The sequence below is a fragment of the Colletotrichum phormii genome (assembly GCF_030913505.1).
Source record: "Colletotrichum phormii strain CBS 102054 chromosome Unknown BDP81scaffold_8, whole genome shotgun sequence".
NCBI classification, from domain to species: Eukaryota; Fungi; Ascomycota; class Sordariomycetes; order Glomerellales; family Glomerellaceae; genus Colletotrichum; species Colletotrichum phormii.
Window position 1 is genome coordinate 535,391 of NW_026851450.1, and position 15,600 is coordinate 550,990.

At 51.5% G+C, this 15,600-nt stretch overlaps 6 protein-coding genes and 1 non-coding gene across 7 annotated transcripts; 5 read left to right on the forward strand and 2 right to left on the reverse strand.

The window, feature by feature from the left end:
• Positions 1-429: 429 nt before the first annotated feature.
• Positions 430-1,469, forward strand: BDP81DRAFT_425556 (PLAC8 family-domain-containing protein). The gene is made up of 3 exons (XM_060590230.1): positions 430-790; positions 844-958; positions 1,021-1,469. The coding sequence occupies exons 1-3, from the start codon at positions 616-618 to the stop codon at positions 1,241-1,243; spliced, it is 513 nt and encodes a 170-aa protein (XP_060446209.1). The 5' UTR covers positions 430-615; the 3' UTR covers positions 1,244-1,469.
• Positions 1,470-2,241: 772 nt separating this feature from the next.
• On the forward strand, positions 2,242-3,612 carry BDP81DRAFT_448730 (uncharacterized protein; the record flags this gene model as incomplete). The annotated part of the gene is made up of 1 exon (XM_060592327.1): positions 2,242-3,612. One exon carries the CDS (start codon positions 2,242-2,244, stop codon positions 3,610-3,612), a length of 1,371 nt encoding a protein of 456 aa, XP_060446210.1.
• A 1,815-nt stretch (positions 3,613-5,427) lies between these two features.
• On the reverse strand, positions 5,428-6,845 carry BDP81DRAFT_425557 (uncharacterized protein). The gene has a single exon (XM_060590231.1). The coding sequence runs from the start codon at positions 6,677-6,679 to the stop codon at positions 5,609-5,611; it is 1,071 nt and encodes a 356-aa protein (XP_060446211.1). The 5' UTR covers positions 6,680-6,845; the 3' UTR covers positions 5,428-5,608.
• A 1,053-nt stretch (positions 6,846-7,898) lies between these two features.
• BDP81DRAFT_480562 (phosphoenolpyruvate phosphomutase-domain-containing protein) lies at positions 7,899-8,865 on the forward strand (the record flags this gene model as incomplete). The annotated part of the gene is made up of 2 exons (XM_060594932.1): positions 7,899-8,663; positions 8,697-8,865. Exons 1-2 carry the CDS (start codon positions 8,026-8,028, stop codon positions 8,863-8,865), a joined length of 807 nt encoding a protein of 268 aa, XP_060446212.1. The 5' UTR covers positions 7,899-8,025.
• Positions 8,866-9,124: 259 nt separating this feature from the next.
• BDP81DRAFT_516990 (uncharacterized protein) lies at positions 9,125-10,927 on the reverse strand (the record flags this gene model as incomplete). Its single annotated transcript, XM_060595889.1, has 4 exons — positions 10,293-10,927; positions 10,064-10,229; positions 9,707-9,970; positions 9,125-9,358 (listed from the first exon to the last, which is right to left on the reverse strand). Exons 1-4 carry the CDS (start codon positions 10,634-10,636, stop codon positions 9,125-9,127), a joined length of 1,008 nt encoding a protein of 335 aa, XP_060446213.1. The 5' UTR covers positions 10,637-10,927.
• An 865-nt stretch (positions 10,928-11,792) lies between these two features.
• On the forward strand, positions 11,793-11,876 carry BDP81DRAFT_t142. The gene has a single exon. It is a non-coding gene; the product is annotated as a tRNA-Gln (tRNA).
• A 948-nt stretch (positions 11,877-12,824) lies between these two features.
• Positions 12,825-14,954, forward strand: BDP81DRAFT_460280 (uncharacterized protein; the record flags this gene model as incomplete). Its single annotated transcript, XM_060593640.1, has 1 exon — positions 12,825-14,954. The coding sequence occupies one exon, from the start codon at positions 12,825-12,827 to the stop codon at positions 14,952-14,954; it is 2,130 nt and encodes a 709-aa protein (XP_060446214.1).
• Between the last annotated feature and the right edge of the window lie 646 nt (positions 14,955-15,600).

Sequence of the window (15,600 nt, forward strand, 5' to 3'; positions counted from 1 at the left end):
ACGAGCAGTTCGGTTAGCTCATGAGCGTACGGGAACACTACATTTGCATTCCTGTATCTGCAGTCATGTGTAGCACTATTAGTTAGTGAAAAGTTGACATTCCCTGGAATATGTGATTCTTCTTCATCGGGACAACTCACTTGGTACTGAGGTAGTGATTTAGGAAGCTTTCACGCAGAATGTCTCTCAGCTGTGATAAACTCACAACTCGGTCTCATCGATTGGGTGATAGGATTCGGAGGAGCGCCGCTCAGGGATCAAATGGCTGACGCTCAATTAGGCCAAAAACTCCACTGGGCATTACGTCGCTTCACAGAGGCCAATGCCATCCATGCAGGCCAAGACTGCTGAGGCAGAATATCCGGTAACGACGTGCCGTTTACTTGGCGAGACATGGCACTGCCTTGACTCCCGACATCATCGCTCCGAGTCTTTTGAAGGGGCAAATGGTACTACCAAGAGCAAACGCCAAGGACGCGTGGACATCGATTTGAATTGAGTTGATACCTGCATTGCCGAATCCCGGATTAAGCTTCTTTCATCTTACATTCATCCACTTTCTCTTTTTGCATTTCATCTCTAGCTCTGCTTCTAGCGTTCAAACGTCGGGCACGAATGCCTCATTCCCAGCCTCCAAGAGACGACGGCGCCCAGCAAATCAAAGGCCATGACAATCTCAGCAGGCACGAAGAGGGCGAGCTTATCCAAAAGGATGACTGGCATCACGGCTTGTGTGGATGCTGTGCGTACTGCGAGCTTTGCATTCTGAGTACTTTCGTGCCATGTCTTTGTATGCCAACCTTCCACCGTGACGGGTAGTCTCATGCTGACAGATTTCGGAAGTACTCGGCCAGACTTCCCATCGTATGAAAGAGCCTTCGATGGAAAGCTACAGGCATAACAATCGCGATTGCATAGTGATGATGGGAGTGACCTATGGAACTGGGTTTGGTTGGATGTACGTCGCTTGAAACAAGCGTAATGACTCTCCATCTTCAAGCAACTGACAATGCCTTGCAGGTATGTCATGAAGAAGCGATTCGAGATCCGAAAACGCTACGGTATCAAAGGCACAGACGCGAGAGACTGCTGCGCATCTTACTGGTGTCTCTCGTCTGCTTGGGTTCAGCATGAAAGGGAAGTACTTGCCCGGCAGGCTGCGAGGAGTGATCCCATCACTGAGGGTTATCAATCTCCACCTGCTATGGAATTGCCCTCTAGAAAAACTCAGCCCACGACATAGAGTTTGAAGGGAATTGCGTTTTTCCGGGGCTAATATGATGGTTGCGATCCCGAGGTTCTCACAGCCTTGGCCTCAACTGACAGTCTGACATCGGGACGTACTCCGTACATGGGGACATCGAGGGCTGAAGGCAGTTCCGACAGGAAGAATTGACAAGCTGGCCAAGCTAGTTCCATGTAAATTCTATCACAATTCAACTGACAAGTAAATTGTCTCGTGTTCTTCCTCGTATGCTGTCTTTGATCCGCCGGGATCAGCTGATAACGACATATCTGCTGAGCCGACCCCTAGCGCCACATAAAATATCCAAGCTTGATTTGTCTTTCAGCCTTTCAGGTCAGGTGTTTCACCGGCATATAGCTTACCGTATCGATATGAATTCCTCGATTCTGTGTGACAAACTTTGAATGGAAGCCAGTAAATAACACGTAGCGAGAATAAACAATTTCTTCTAGACCATATGCCGAAAACTCATGTCGAACGATAGCATTGAATCACATTATAGAATTCACTTACCTTCCTCAAAGACGACAACAGCCGATCGGGCATTTTACCCAGAACATAAACCAGTTGATGTCGTTCTCGGTGGTGCCGGAATGATGGCGGTGATGCTTTGAGTCAATGACCTAGTTCAGCCCCATACTTGTATCGGGGTGTGGGTGGTCAAGGCACTCTAAACAAAGTTAATTCTGCTCCTTCATATAAAAAACGCGCTGAAAGTGCCGATCGGTCTTCGACTACACGCTGAGTAAGGAGATCTACCGCATTTTTGATGATGGTCCTGAGTCAACATCAGCAAAGTCCGATCTCTCTGTAGATACGGTAATAGCTGGACTCACCTAATGCGATTTAGTCTCTCGATTGCACAATGCGATTGAGTACATAGTTTAGGGAGTTCCCGGCTGTGTTCCAGAAACTTTTGGTGATTCAAGACATCAAGCTCGACTCAGCTACACACTCTTTTGTCCTTTTCCAACTTCAAGTAGTTGCTATCAACAATGGCGACTCGGCTGATCCTCTCCATCGGGCTTTTGAGAACCGCTGTGCTTGCCTCATCTCCGGAAACCGCCATCGCCATCCGCGCCATTGACTGCTCTCCCGGGTCAGAGACAGGTCTCAAGCCCGAGTGCTGGGCTCAGTTAAACGTGTCGGACTATATCACAAAATGGCTGGCTGAGAACGGCACCAAGGCTGACTGCGACAACCTCGGATTTGCCCAGTGTTTCCTGGCTTTCAATGGCTACGGTGGCCGAACTTGCAACGCGCTCACTCGTGATACGTGTGCAGCTTTTGAGACTGCTGGTGTCGATGCCGCTTACTCTTCGCCGCAACAATTCTACACTCTTTGGAATATCTACGCCATCTCCCAGTTCTTCAACCAGTTCTCAGAGGCTCTTTGGAATGGCCACACCCTCGCTGCTGATACGATCGGGGACATCGTTGCTACCGTCTCCCCGTCTACCGATCCTCAAGTTCCGAGCAACTTGTTGTGGACTTCAATCTCTGGTGGCTTTTGGATGGCCGCCGTTGGCGCTTTCGCCAATCCTCTCCTGGCAGGAGTCGCCACGGGCATGGCAGTTGTCACAGGAATGAGCTCCTTCTTCATGTCCTCAGTAGCAGGCTCTTCCAACTCACGCTTCATCACGCTGGGCGAAATCGGCAGCAGCCTCGCTCAGCTTATCATCGACTACCAGGGCAGCCTCGAAGACGCCTTGAAGGAGCTTCAGGGCAACAGTACCCTGTTCTTGGCCGCGACTGAGCCCGGTGGCTTCAGCCAGCGTGCCGTGACCAGCTTGAACCTCCAGTCCACCGAGCTCTACCACGATCTGCAACTCTACATCCTCTCTCTGTCTCTCAAGGCCAACGGCATCGTGTCCACTCGCTCGACTGGCGTCAATGCCCTCGACTACGCACCCGACACTAACGGTGCCGTCTCATGCCCAGGCCTTGGACCCGCGGGCAACTGCTACCAATTCTGGATCGATCCGGATACGGGTGACTCGTACGCGCTGCACAACCCGAAGGACTGGAAGAACGACTATGTCGATGTCCTCAACAAGATTCACGACAAGAGTTGGGCCAACCTGAGCGAAATCTTCAAAGTCGAGGATTGCCAGGGTAAGGACCCGAGCTTCGATGGAAAGACCAAGGTGACTTGCCTGGCATCGCACGGCTTTTGCGAGTGGGACTACGTTGATCAAGACACCGTCACTAAGTCTAGGACGGCTAACAAGCAGTTCACTAACTGTGACAACGATAAGTCATGGGGCACTCTTTGTGACTGGATGAACGGTGGTCTCGTGATGCCCGAGGCTTATCTTGGGCCTCTCTTCAAGTTCCAGGAGCCCGCGTGGTGTAGAGAGCACTAGATCCAAGATCGACTTCATATAATTCGCACAATACCTATTACACTCTAGGTACTGGCCGTTGAATGCAACGGCGTCCGATCGCTACGAAGGCAAGTTGCGTATATATATCTAAGTCTACTCTCAAATACCATCATTATCTGTAATCATCTCGAGTGCCGTACACCTCGATCACTACAATAAGAGTGTAATCTGTAGTATTACTATCTCGGGACTTCGACGCTTGCTGGTTTATCAAAGTAACGAGCCTCAAGTCGGATGAAGCACGTGCTGAACGGACGGAATGATCGCCACGAGCCGGTGGGGAATCGTGGGGGAACCGTACATGGACAGGGCCAGCGGAATTGCCGAAATCCAGATTAGAATTCGCTTTCGGGTTGGAGGTTCTCGCACTTTGGCATTGGCCCAAGTGTCAGCATAGCGCGGATATAATATCAGACGGATGCGATTTCTACCGCTATTGATGAATCCCAGTTGTAAGCACTAGGAAGTCCTAAATCCCACAGGTTGACTTGCGACGGAGAAGATAGGCTGGAACGGGATACAGCCTATCCATACTACTTGGTTGATTGAAGTAGCTGATGAACCCGAATCTTTCTTCTTTGGGCAGGATCAACTGATATCAATGAATGGATAAAATTAGAATTCAAAACCTGGCAAGTCAGGACATTTAAAGGGTTCTCACTAACATGTCAAGCCATTGGGACACAGTGAGACGTATGCGGCAAGATATATCGAAAACCACATGCTACTTGGGCGTGACGTGGCGGAAACAGTGATGTATCCAGTCTCGGCTGACAGAGAGGACCCAAGACTTAAGCAATTGGTTTACTGTGGTAAATAAGGCGTAATTGCTGGCCGGCAATTACGGATTCGTTTTTGTACGACATTTACCAAAATAGGGTTTTCTAGGATTCTAGAAATTACTTTACTTCTGAATCTATTTCAGCTTTTGGTTGGGTTTCCATGGTAGCAGTTCTCGCCAGACGATGTGTAGACTTTGACTAAGCGCTGTGCTCCGAATCATTCTGTAAGGTGAGCTGTGTTGATATGGAATGGCATTTTTGTTCCTTGATCAGTATTCCAGGCATCGATGGGTATACCAGAATCAATGCCAGTAGCGATCTTTCTTGGTTTATCATTTTCAAACTAGCGCCAGAGTTGATCAGACACAAATATTCGCAACGATAGATGATCGCCCACAAGGAACTCAATTTCTATTCACAACGTTAGGACAGATGATGATGACATTATCGAGTATTTATCCTTGAACAAGGCGACCGGCCGGTTAATGACTTCGTTCCTCTGCAGTTCATGTTTGCTATCGAGGTGTGGACTCGGCTCAGACATTTTCGGCGGTCTCGATTCCTAGTAAAACAAGACCACCTACTCGACTTCCTCAAAGCACTTCCAGCCACGATCCGATCTGTTGAACTTGGCTTCTGAGGTTCATGCGGAACATCGGCTCTTACAGGACCTTGCTATTCGGCATCCATGACGAGCTGAGATGGGCCAAGTGGCTTGTACGCGTCTCGTCATCAGGAACTTTGAGATACTTGCGCTTCCTGGTCGCGCAATCAGTATCGATCAAGAGGTGCAAGAGCTTTTGTACGGAAGTGGTGATAACCCATGTTCTGTGGATTCGGGAGCACAAGCAAAGTCTCCGGCTTCTGGAAGAGTCGAAGACGTCTTTGAGTCTCGGTTCAAGCGGCCCTATGTTCTTGAGGAATCTGAGATGGAGGAATGGTTGATCATGTTGGGAATTCAATAGCGATGGGACGCAATACGACAGCACGCTGGGTCTAGGAAGTCACACGATTCTGGACCAGATACATGTTCTTTGCTATCAAATATTGTTGCAGGCAAGGCAGTAATATGACTCTATCAGATTTGTGATTATGATGCTTGAAAGTTGGTTTCATGCATCCGAAAATACTTTGTAGACGCCCAGGTAATCTAGGACAATCTCAAGAAAACGAAGGGTTGTTGGATCTGTTTCTTATCGACCATAGCCGTGCGTGTCGAAAGCCACTATCTTTCCGGGCTCTGTGATCGTTCCATTGACCGGCCTCGCAAGAGATCCTCCAGTACCAACATACAAGATCCCCTTGTCCTTGATGTTCCGACCAAAGGCAGCTGCAGTATCTCCAGCAACAGTCAGTTCCGTCTCTGAGCCAGCCGCGACGGTGCTCTTCCCCTCCGGAGTGACGTAGAGAAGCTTGCCGTCAATGTTGGTCACGGCCCAGATACCGCCCTTCTTGTCAAAAGTGAAGTCGTCGAGGAAAATAGCCGTAGTGTTGACGTTGGTAATCTGGTCGATGGTGGTCTTTGCCGCAACTCTACCCGCGCGATCGAGTTTGACCCGGAAGACCTTTCTCAGGGAGCTATGGCTCCAGTACAAGAAATCTCCGCGAATTTGCACACCGTTGACTCCAATTGGCGGCACTGCTTCGGCTGTAGGCTCGAGATATTGACCGCCTAAGACGACATCGTATTTCTTGGCTTTGACATCGAGTCTGTACACTTTGCCAAGCGCTGATTCGGCAATGAGGACGATGTTACGGTCCCAAGGTAGGGCGACTACACCATTCAAGAACGCCGCCTCTGGGACGTTGACAATCTTGTTTACCGTGGTCTTCTTATCGGCGACATTGACCTCCCACGCCGAGAAGCTACCGGGAACGCTCACACCGATGCCAGAAAAGTTGCCGCCCACCACCACGAAGGTATCGGGGCAGGTCTCAGTGATGCCGAGAAGGCCATCAAAGCCCGAGAACCGATGGACGAGGTCTGTTGATGGCGACTTTTCCCACGGCTTGGCGACTTGAAAGATTTCGGGAGAAGTGAGCATAGTCAGGACGAGGTTGCCATTTTTGCGGACGGCGATGTTTTCGATCCAGTTGGGCTGTTGAGGAAATTGGTACACGATGCGAGAGGGTAGACTCTGGCCTATAGCGAGAGCAATATAGAGAATTGATGTTGCAATAAAAGCCCGCATATTTGCTTCAATAGTTTGTCTCTTCGGGCGAAATATAGCGAAGTCTGAGTGTGATGAAGGGAACGGTATCATGGTGTCGTGAATGGTACGGGATTTATTGCAGTTAAATACCAAACCTCTTCTGGCTGTAGCTTGGCTGCCGGATCCGGTCTCTCGTCTACGCCAAAGTTGTGCAACATTCTTTTCTGAATCAGTGGCTGAGACAGGCCGGAGATGGTATGATTGATGCCAGCAGGGCTGATTGCATGCTCAGAACTGATGTTTGGATTGATGAGCTGGCTTACAAACTTCCTTCCTCTTGCATGGGATTTCCGTTAGCTCCGGAGTTGTCGCCTTACTGAGACCGTGCATGAAGACGCGGAACACCGCTTTGCATGGTGGTTAGGTCCACTGTGGCTGATCAAAATGATCTGCCAATGGCTGAATCAATACGTGCAGTAGTATGCGCAAGCGATTAGTGATGGTCCATATCCAGCGCGCAAAGTTGGAGACCAGCAGAGTAGCGCAGATATTTAAGAAGCTGACGTTAGAGTAAGGATTCAGCTGAGATCTTAGGTTCAAGTTCGAACCAGCACCAATGCGTAAGCACAGCACTAGGGTCAGGCTTAGATAAATCCGCGGATATATTACCAATCGGTTACATTAATGATAAGGTCTGATTATATTGAAGTCTGGGAGTTGAAATCCTAGATCAAACTTATATGTTCCTTAGTTTTATAGCTTGGACAGTGCCACGGATACGCCGTGTATTTCTCCTCGACGATCTCTAACCCATGTTTCCTCCAAGTGCCCGCAAAAGAGCATTGTCCTGCAGGATGGTCCACCCCAAAACTCCAGGTGTCCTGCGGTAATACCTAGGTCTGCTAACTCAGTCCTTTGCAATTGGCCAATCACGCTCTCTCAAGTTCGCACATACGTTGAAGTAAACAGATGAAATCACACGGAGATTGATATTGATTCTGGATAAAGGTTTGATCGAAGAAACTGCATAGCGTTCGGGCTACCAACTGGAGTTGGTGCTAAATCGACAACGTGGGCTTGCTTGCCAACCCATTAACCCTTAGTCCCAGTGCTCCTACCCCCACCGAATTTCGTAGCGAGGAATTGCTCCCACGGAGAAGATGGCGAGGGCGTTAAGTATACAGAAGAATCGGCAATGTCAAAGCCATTGTGATTTCCCAAGCAAGACCTAGCTGCGACATCGGATCCAGGCGCGGCTTGCATCGGGAGAGGGTCGATGTAAGTCGGCACGACGCCCTTCGTTTGTCACTAGCGCGTTGGGGCCATCTGAATGAACCCCTCTAGGAGTCATCCTTAAGTTCAGAATGAACGTCACATCAAAACTTTACATTTACTAAGTACTACTCCCATTATCCATACGTAAACGCGATCACCGACCAAGACATCAAACGCCCAACATGAGCAACGAACTCGCCCAAGAGCTGAAGCAGCTGCACGTCCCCGCATCGCCCGTCATCTTCACCAATGTTTGGGACGTTGCCTCCCTCAACGCGATCATCTCCTTAAACACCGCCGATTCTAAGCCTGTAAAAGCCATCGCAACCGCGTCATGGGCGATCGCAGCAACAGTGGGCGTCAAAGATGAGGACCTCGAGCTGGAGCAGAACATGGCCGCAATTGGCCAACTCGCGCCCGCCGCCAAAGCCGCCGGCCTCCCCCTCTCCGTCGACCTCCAAGACGGCTACGGAGACCTGGTCGACGAGGTCGTGACGGAGGTGGTGACGCTCGGCGCCAGCGGGGCCAATATTGAAGACAGCATCCCGTCAGCCGGGTTCGAGAAGGGCATCGACGGGTCCCTTTACAGCATAGAAACGCAAGTCGCTCGCCTCAAAAGCGCCTTGGAGGCAGCTCGCGAGGCGGGATGTTCCGACTTTGTTCTCAATGCCCGGTGCGATGTGTTCCGCCTCGAGCCGTACTATGCGGACGATGACGAGGGTGCGCTGGCGGAGGCCGTGAAGCGGGGCCGGGCGTACCTGGATGCTGGTGCGACGACTGTGTTCTTCTGGGGCGGTTCGGGACGGGGGCTTCGGGCTTCGTAGGTCAGAGTGCTTGTGAAGGAACTCGGTAGACGGGTAGCTGTTAAGCTTGGAGAGCGCCCGGACTCGTTGTCGACGAAGGAGCTACGCGAGATTGGTGTCGCTAGGATCAGTGTTGGACCGAGTTTGTATCTTGTGGCGATGGACGCGGTGAAGGCGTCGGCGAGAAGGATCTTGGACGGAGGTAAACTGGCTGCTTGAGATCTCGTGCTATCTAGGAAAACTTGAAGCATATCACAGGATACGAACAGCGCGGACAAGTCTGAACGACTTCAAACTGGATGTTTCATTGAATCAAGTCTGCTATTACATGGCGCACCGTTTTTTAGGAATCAATAGTTGTGTAACCCGCTCAAAGTATGTTATCGGGCAGGACTCGAAACAGTCCCACTCCAGTCAAAATGTACAAATCTTTCATTGGCCTCCAGAGGCCTCTTTCACATCGTCCATGCGATCCCATCTAGTTGATGGCGGCAGGGGGCTGCTGACCAGGCAGAGGGATACTCTGCGGGTGAGCAGTGAACATGCCCTCGGGGTCGTACACGGCCTTGATCTCCTGCAACTTGGCGTAGTTCTTGCCGTACAGGCGCTCGCTCCACTGATCAACGGTGAGAGCCGTGTCGCGGTAGTTCACGAAACCACGCAGGGGCACGCCCTCGGCGGCGAGCTGGTCCTTGAAGGGCTGGAACCCGTTCTGCATGTAGCTCAAGCCGTCGGCAGGGAATTGAGTCAGGCCGGTGGCGAGACGGCCCTCCCAGCGGATGAGCCACAAGCTGTTGGCATGGGCGAAGGAGGTGTCGTCGTCCTTGAACGCCTTCGTAGGCTTGCCGCCCCAGAGGTCGATGAAGCCGAACTTTGTGAGGTCGGTGCGGTTGAAAGCTACGGTGGTGAAGTTGTAGAGAGCAGTGGCGGAGGCCTTTGTGAAGGGCTGGTCCTCGCGCAGGACGAGGGCCTGGAGGTAGAAGTTGCGAGGGGGGAATGTGTCGACGGGGATGTCGATGGAGGGGGTTGCGACGTTCTCGACGGCCCAGAAGTCCTGGACGGTGCGGGTGAGCTGGGTGCCGTTGGGGAGCTTGGCCATGAGGGGTTCGAGGAGCTTGTCAAAGTCCTCGGGGTTTCCCCAGTAGAAGCCGGAGCCGGTGTAGGAAGGGGCGGTCAGGGACCAGCGCATGGTGAGCTCGTCGGGCCACTGGCCGGAGAGGTAGTGCTCCTGGATGGCGAGAAGGGAGTCGACGCCGGCGGAGAGGGAGCTGTCGGTGAGGGTGATGGTGTAGTTGATGGCCTGCTGGTACGTGGGCTTCCAGGTCTTGGTGGTGAGGCTCAAGATGATACCATAAGAGCTTCCAGCACCTTACAGGGCCCAGAATAGCTCGGGGTTCTTGGTGCTGGAGGTCTCGACGATGGTGCCGTTGTAGAGCATGTAGGTGGCGCCTTCGAGGAAGTCCATGGGGGTTCCGAGCATGCGGGACAGGGAGCCAAAGCCGCCTCCGATGGAAGAGCCGATGAGGCCGACCATGTTGGCACGGACGTGAGGGAAGCGGGCGCCGTGCTCTTTCCAGAGCTGGCTGACGACGGGACTCACGAGGGAGCCGCCGCCGTAGGTGAGCAGACCGGTAGCTTCATCGTACTTGGTCTCATGGAAGTGAGTCATGTTGATGGTGAGCCCGGCATTGGGCAGACTGTAGGAGCCGTAGCAGTGGCCGCCGTCACGGGCCGCAACGAGTACCTTTGCCTCCCGGGCGCAGGCTAGAGCGGCGGCGACCTCATCGGTAGTGCGCGGCCAGGCGACGCCGGCCGGGGTGGGGGCGACGCGGCGCTGCCACGGGAGGATGTCGGTCGGGAACGAGGCGTTGGTTTCGGGGAACGAAGTGAGGAGACCGGCCGTTTCGAGGCAGGTCTCTAGGCCTTGGGCCTGTGTGCACGAAGCGAGGGTTGCCGTTGCAAAAGCGGCGAGACTGAAAACACGAACCATGGTGAATGAGTGCAGTAGAAAAGGAGAGACTGAAGTTGGACTGGCAGAGCTTGGAAGCTTCAAGAGAGCATCATATTTCGAGAACCACGCACCCGGGGCTTTGCTTTATAACTCATCTTTCGTCCCGTTTCCCCTAATTCCCAACGTTCTACCATGATTTCTTGGCATCGTCTAGTTGCACCACGCCGCCGGGCAGTTCTACCGCAAGTTGTAACGGAGGCATCCGCACGCGTAGAGCTCGGCAGTACCGGACACCGGATGAACTGCTGTGGTGGTATTGGTAAAGGGATTGAGTAGCGACAAGCTCGCCCGCAGAGTGGCCCATCTTGCCAACTGCAATAAAGTTGCAGACACCTTTTTAGATTGTTTCCCAGCTTTTCTGCAGATAGAGTTCGGCTTGGAATTAGGGATGATCCGCGTCGCTGGGCTTGCGGAGAAGACGCTGTTAGGCGCTCGAGTCATTGACTTTCGACAGGAACTGGGCAGCATTGAGAATTTCTGCTCGCTATGGGGGGCTCACAGCCAGCATAGGGCCTAAGACATAGAGAGAGGTTGCCGCCAACTTATTACCTTATTAGCGCACGCAGAACTGCAGCGAACACGTTCTCTGCTGTGTGCCACTCTTCAGTGTATCCGTAGACCAAGCAAGTTGTGCCGTACTCTGAACTGGGGGCCAGGGTGGTTCCCAGGCGGCTCAAACATCGGCGCACTGCCACGGAGCATTGCGACACCAAGACAGACTATCCCCTGGGACATATTGCAGGATGGAATTGTTAAGTTTCTGGGGACGAAGGAAATGATTTCGCACCATACACAATACCGCGATTCGCCGAATTCTCTCCCTAAGCGTGTTCCACCGGTCTAGTCTGATGGCGGAGCACGTCTTGGAAATTCGACCGTTTGGATGAAGGTGAGTGCCAAGGCAACTCAATGAGATGAAGTTGGACAACTCAATACACGTACCAAACACAACGAGACGAGATTCATTTATGGACCTGAGTCCTGGTAAACGAGGGTTACTTGCAACTGTATTCCAATGCGTCATTGACTTCCTCGTCATGAGGTACGTGCGAGATCACAACCCCACTCCCTATGACATAGCCTATATATCATGCAAAAATGGCGTAGCCAATTACAGAACGAAACCTCCGAGTAAGGTTGTATAGTGTAGCGGTTATCACTCCAGATTTTGATTATATCAAAACTTCTGGTAACCCCGGTTCGAACCCGGGTACGACCTGATACTTTTGCCATTTTTCACTCGTTCTTTTGATGTCCTTGCTAGCGAACTGTGATGCTCATCTCGGGATTCCAAGTACTCAAAGAGTAGATATTCGCAGCACCTGAGGTTATTATCTTTGTGGTTGGTTGTCACCGAGCTCATCCGTTCTTTTGTCATACTTTTACTTTCGTACGCAAAGCTTGACGACGTCATCAGATAACTTTATTGAATATTTTACTGAGGTACTCGCGCTTTTCGTGCCCACACGTAACTCTAATCATTCGAGATAGCTACTTAAGCACCTGATAGGTTGCATTCACTCATGCTAATTGCCTCGTTCGTGTTCCCGCCAACTGCCAACCGTCACCTTCTCGTGCGTAAGACAACTCGAGACCTAGCGTGTGCGATCGGAGCAGGCATGTCGAGCTTCTTTCGGTCTTTGCGACACTACTTGCCAGAGCATCCCTGCATTCACCTCGCGTGCAAGTCATCCAACAACCAACATTCCCGCGGGATGGCACATCGTCCCCATCTGATATTCATGCATCACAATCTTGACTCGGGAGAGTGATAGAGTTTGGGGTGATGTGCGGGCGTTCAACCTCAATGCACTGACGTCGATACCGACAGCTCGGAGCCGATGTGTGACAGCTATGTTGTCAAGACCAGCAAGGCAGATTTGTCAATGGCCCGTATAGTTGCAACGTTGGACGCGGGGAATGGTGTTTGGAAATATGCATGTTTCCCACTACCCCTGGGATCATCGAGCGGAATGACCAAGTGTTCTGGAGATCAAGTTTGTGACTGACGATAAGCTTAAAGGCAACCTTATGCGCATCATAGTCTGGTCTCCGAGCATCTTTGAGCTGTTTTAGCAGGCTCAAGCTCTTCCACCCACTACTTGTGTCGGGAGCACCTTTATTTCAGTTGTAGCAAGCCCTGGCAGTTGCTTCACATCCGCGGAGTATGACGCGCTTCAAGTCCTCAAAGCCCAAGTTTAAGCCAGAGTACGACAGATCAGAAAGCAAGCATCCGCCAACTTACTCTCATCGTCTTCAACAAGGCCTGGGCTCTCTCGGTCTCGCAACCGTAGGCGGCGGGACTGCTTTGGTCCTCGCAATCCTCGGCTTCCTCCTCTTCCTATGGACCGGCGAAGGCTCGCAAGACGGCAGGAAAGCCGCGGCGCTTTGGCGATGGATCATGCTCAATCAACACATCACGCAGGCCATCACCCTATCAACAGTCTTACTACGTATAGCAGTCACAGCACAGGCGTCCATCTACACAAGTCTCCTCGCTGGCGTTGTTCTAGAGAAGCATGGCGTACCTCTGTTTCGAGTCGCTGAGATGTCTATCATCCGGTGTACCAACGACGGACCGTTCCAACTGACTTGGGTACTGCTGACTTCGTCACGGAAGGCATACATGCAGACCGGGCTGGCCATCTTGCTATTGCTTACAACGTTCGTTGTTCAATTCTCGTCGACTCTGTTGGTGTCTGACTTGGGTACCGATGACCTCGTCGGTGATGCTAAGGCGAGAAAGCTCAACGTGCACATGAGCGACGAGGTCATCTCGCTGAACAGGCAGATGAATAACTGGATCGGTCGCCCGACAGCATATGTGCCATTTGGCGAGTTGCCCTCAGAGGCAAATACGATGACAGACAATCAGTTCAACTACAGCGATACGGGCATCGTAAGAAGAACGTTCCTCCCCCTCTCAACATCACAAATGTCTACACTACGCCAGTACAACGGCGGTGCCTACGGTTTCGAATCACGCTTTGTCTGTCTCCGTCCCTCGGTGTCTGCCTTCCTCTCGGTGACGACTCCTGCACCGGGCACAGATACTGTCCCTTTCTACCTGAAAGTGGCGGGCAGTTTATCATATGAGTCCATGTTCCGCGAAGCAGGTCTCTCGCCACCGGAAAATTGCGAAAATGGAAATTGTTTCCCGTCAAGCTTCAACTGTTCACTCCCTCAGTTTCAGTACACCGAAACGCAAGCACGGCAGGGCTTTACGAACAGCTTGTGTATTCCCAATGGCACAGCCGCCCGCCCGAGTGCTCAAAATCACACCATCTCAGAGAAACTGATCACGCCGTACTCCCAGGTCTTCCTTTTCTTCAGGAACAACGGTACCCATGATCTTTGGAAAGGACCAGGCAATCGTGTCCTGGCGGGGACATTCGGGCTGGATAATGTTACTTCTACTGATGGTGACTGGCTTACGTATAATCGTCCCATCGGAGGAAGATTTCCCACAGGGGAAAGGATCGAGACGGGCGTATTGAGGCTAGACATGTCGCTCTGCTTCCAACAATTGGTCTTTAACTTTGCGGAAGTCAAGCTTTCCAGCAAGAAAGACTTGAAAGAGTCGCAGGTAACCTGGACTTCGGAGACCAAGGCCTGGAATACGAAGAATGTTCAAAAACTCATGGGTATCGGAGCCCACGGGAAGAGCAGCCGCGAAATCTTCTCGGTGGACTCGGTGCAGAACCCACGCCACCTGAACGCTACGCAATTCCTGACAAACAAGCTCATAAACGACTTATACAACTCGCCCCGAACTTTCAACTTTTCCCTCTTCATGGACCCTCAAGGCAGCGGGAATTCTCCCATTAAGCCGCACGTCGAGTACCAGGCCATCTTTGCAGATATTCTCAACGTCACCAACCGTCCTGGCGTAGCGATGCAGTCCACCTTGACAGCCCTCTCGGGCTCTATCATCAATGAGGCACTTCCGCAATTTGACGTCCAGTCCAACGCCATCCTGACCTCGTCAGTCCGCGTACTGACGCCCAAGAGCCTTCGGGGATTGCTCATCATCTTTGGCGTCATGGCATTGAACATGGCTTGCGGCCTAGCCGTGGTGCTTGTTTTCATGATACAGAGTCGGTATTCTAGCCAGGGAAATTATTGGCAGGGCGTGTCGCAGATTGTGTCTGACGAGACGGCGTGGATTCTGGAAGGGGCTACGGACGCGAGTGATGGTCATGTTGAGGATGAGGTAAGAGGTTCAAATCATCTCGTCTGTATCTCTCGTTCGGATAGGAGTGGACGGGTGCGTGTGGCCCCTGTTATATCTGTGTAGGTAATCTCAGAGTCAACGTGAACATCGCTTTTTCTTTTGATTCCGTCACCTACATTGAATCCCCTGGTAACACCATCTTGTTATGAAACTATTTACTTATTAGTTTGAAGGCGATAGAGGGTTGAGAAACATCGATGGACGTGCTGCATTGAATCTTGTGATAATGAAAGCATTGCGCATTTGAGCTCACAGGAAGCCTTTTTCGTCCTGTACATGTATGCGTGGATAGTTCAATAACACATACATGTATGTCGCATAGACTAAGTTGGCCAGTTGTTCAAACAGGCACTAAGCAGTGTGAAATATCAAGAAGGTAGTTGAATAGACGGGTTAGCCAGCACAATTGTTTGGGGAAGCTGAACGATCAGTCGTCTTCCCGGCTCATCATACGTCGAATTGTGACCCGATCTCCGGTCATGTCTGTAGCGTACTTAGTGACCTAAAACATATTACCCTAGCTGTCTTGGTCTTGACCACATACTACTACTTTAGTAGACAATGATAGTTTCACTCTGTTCGCAAGAAACGACGTTTCGGGAAGCAGGTCACAGAGAAACGAAGTAGGTAGCTCATACATATTAGGCACAGTTGAAAATAGGGCCACGTTACTGATATTAACCAGATATCTGCCCGTATTCTCATATAC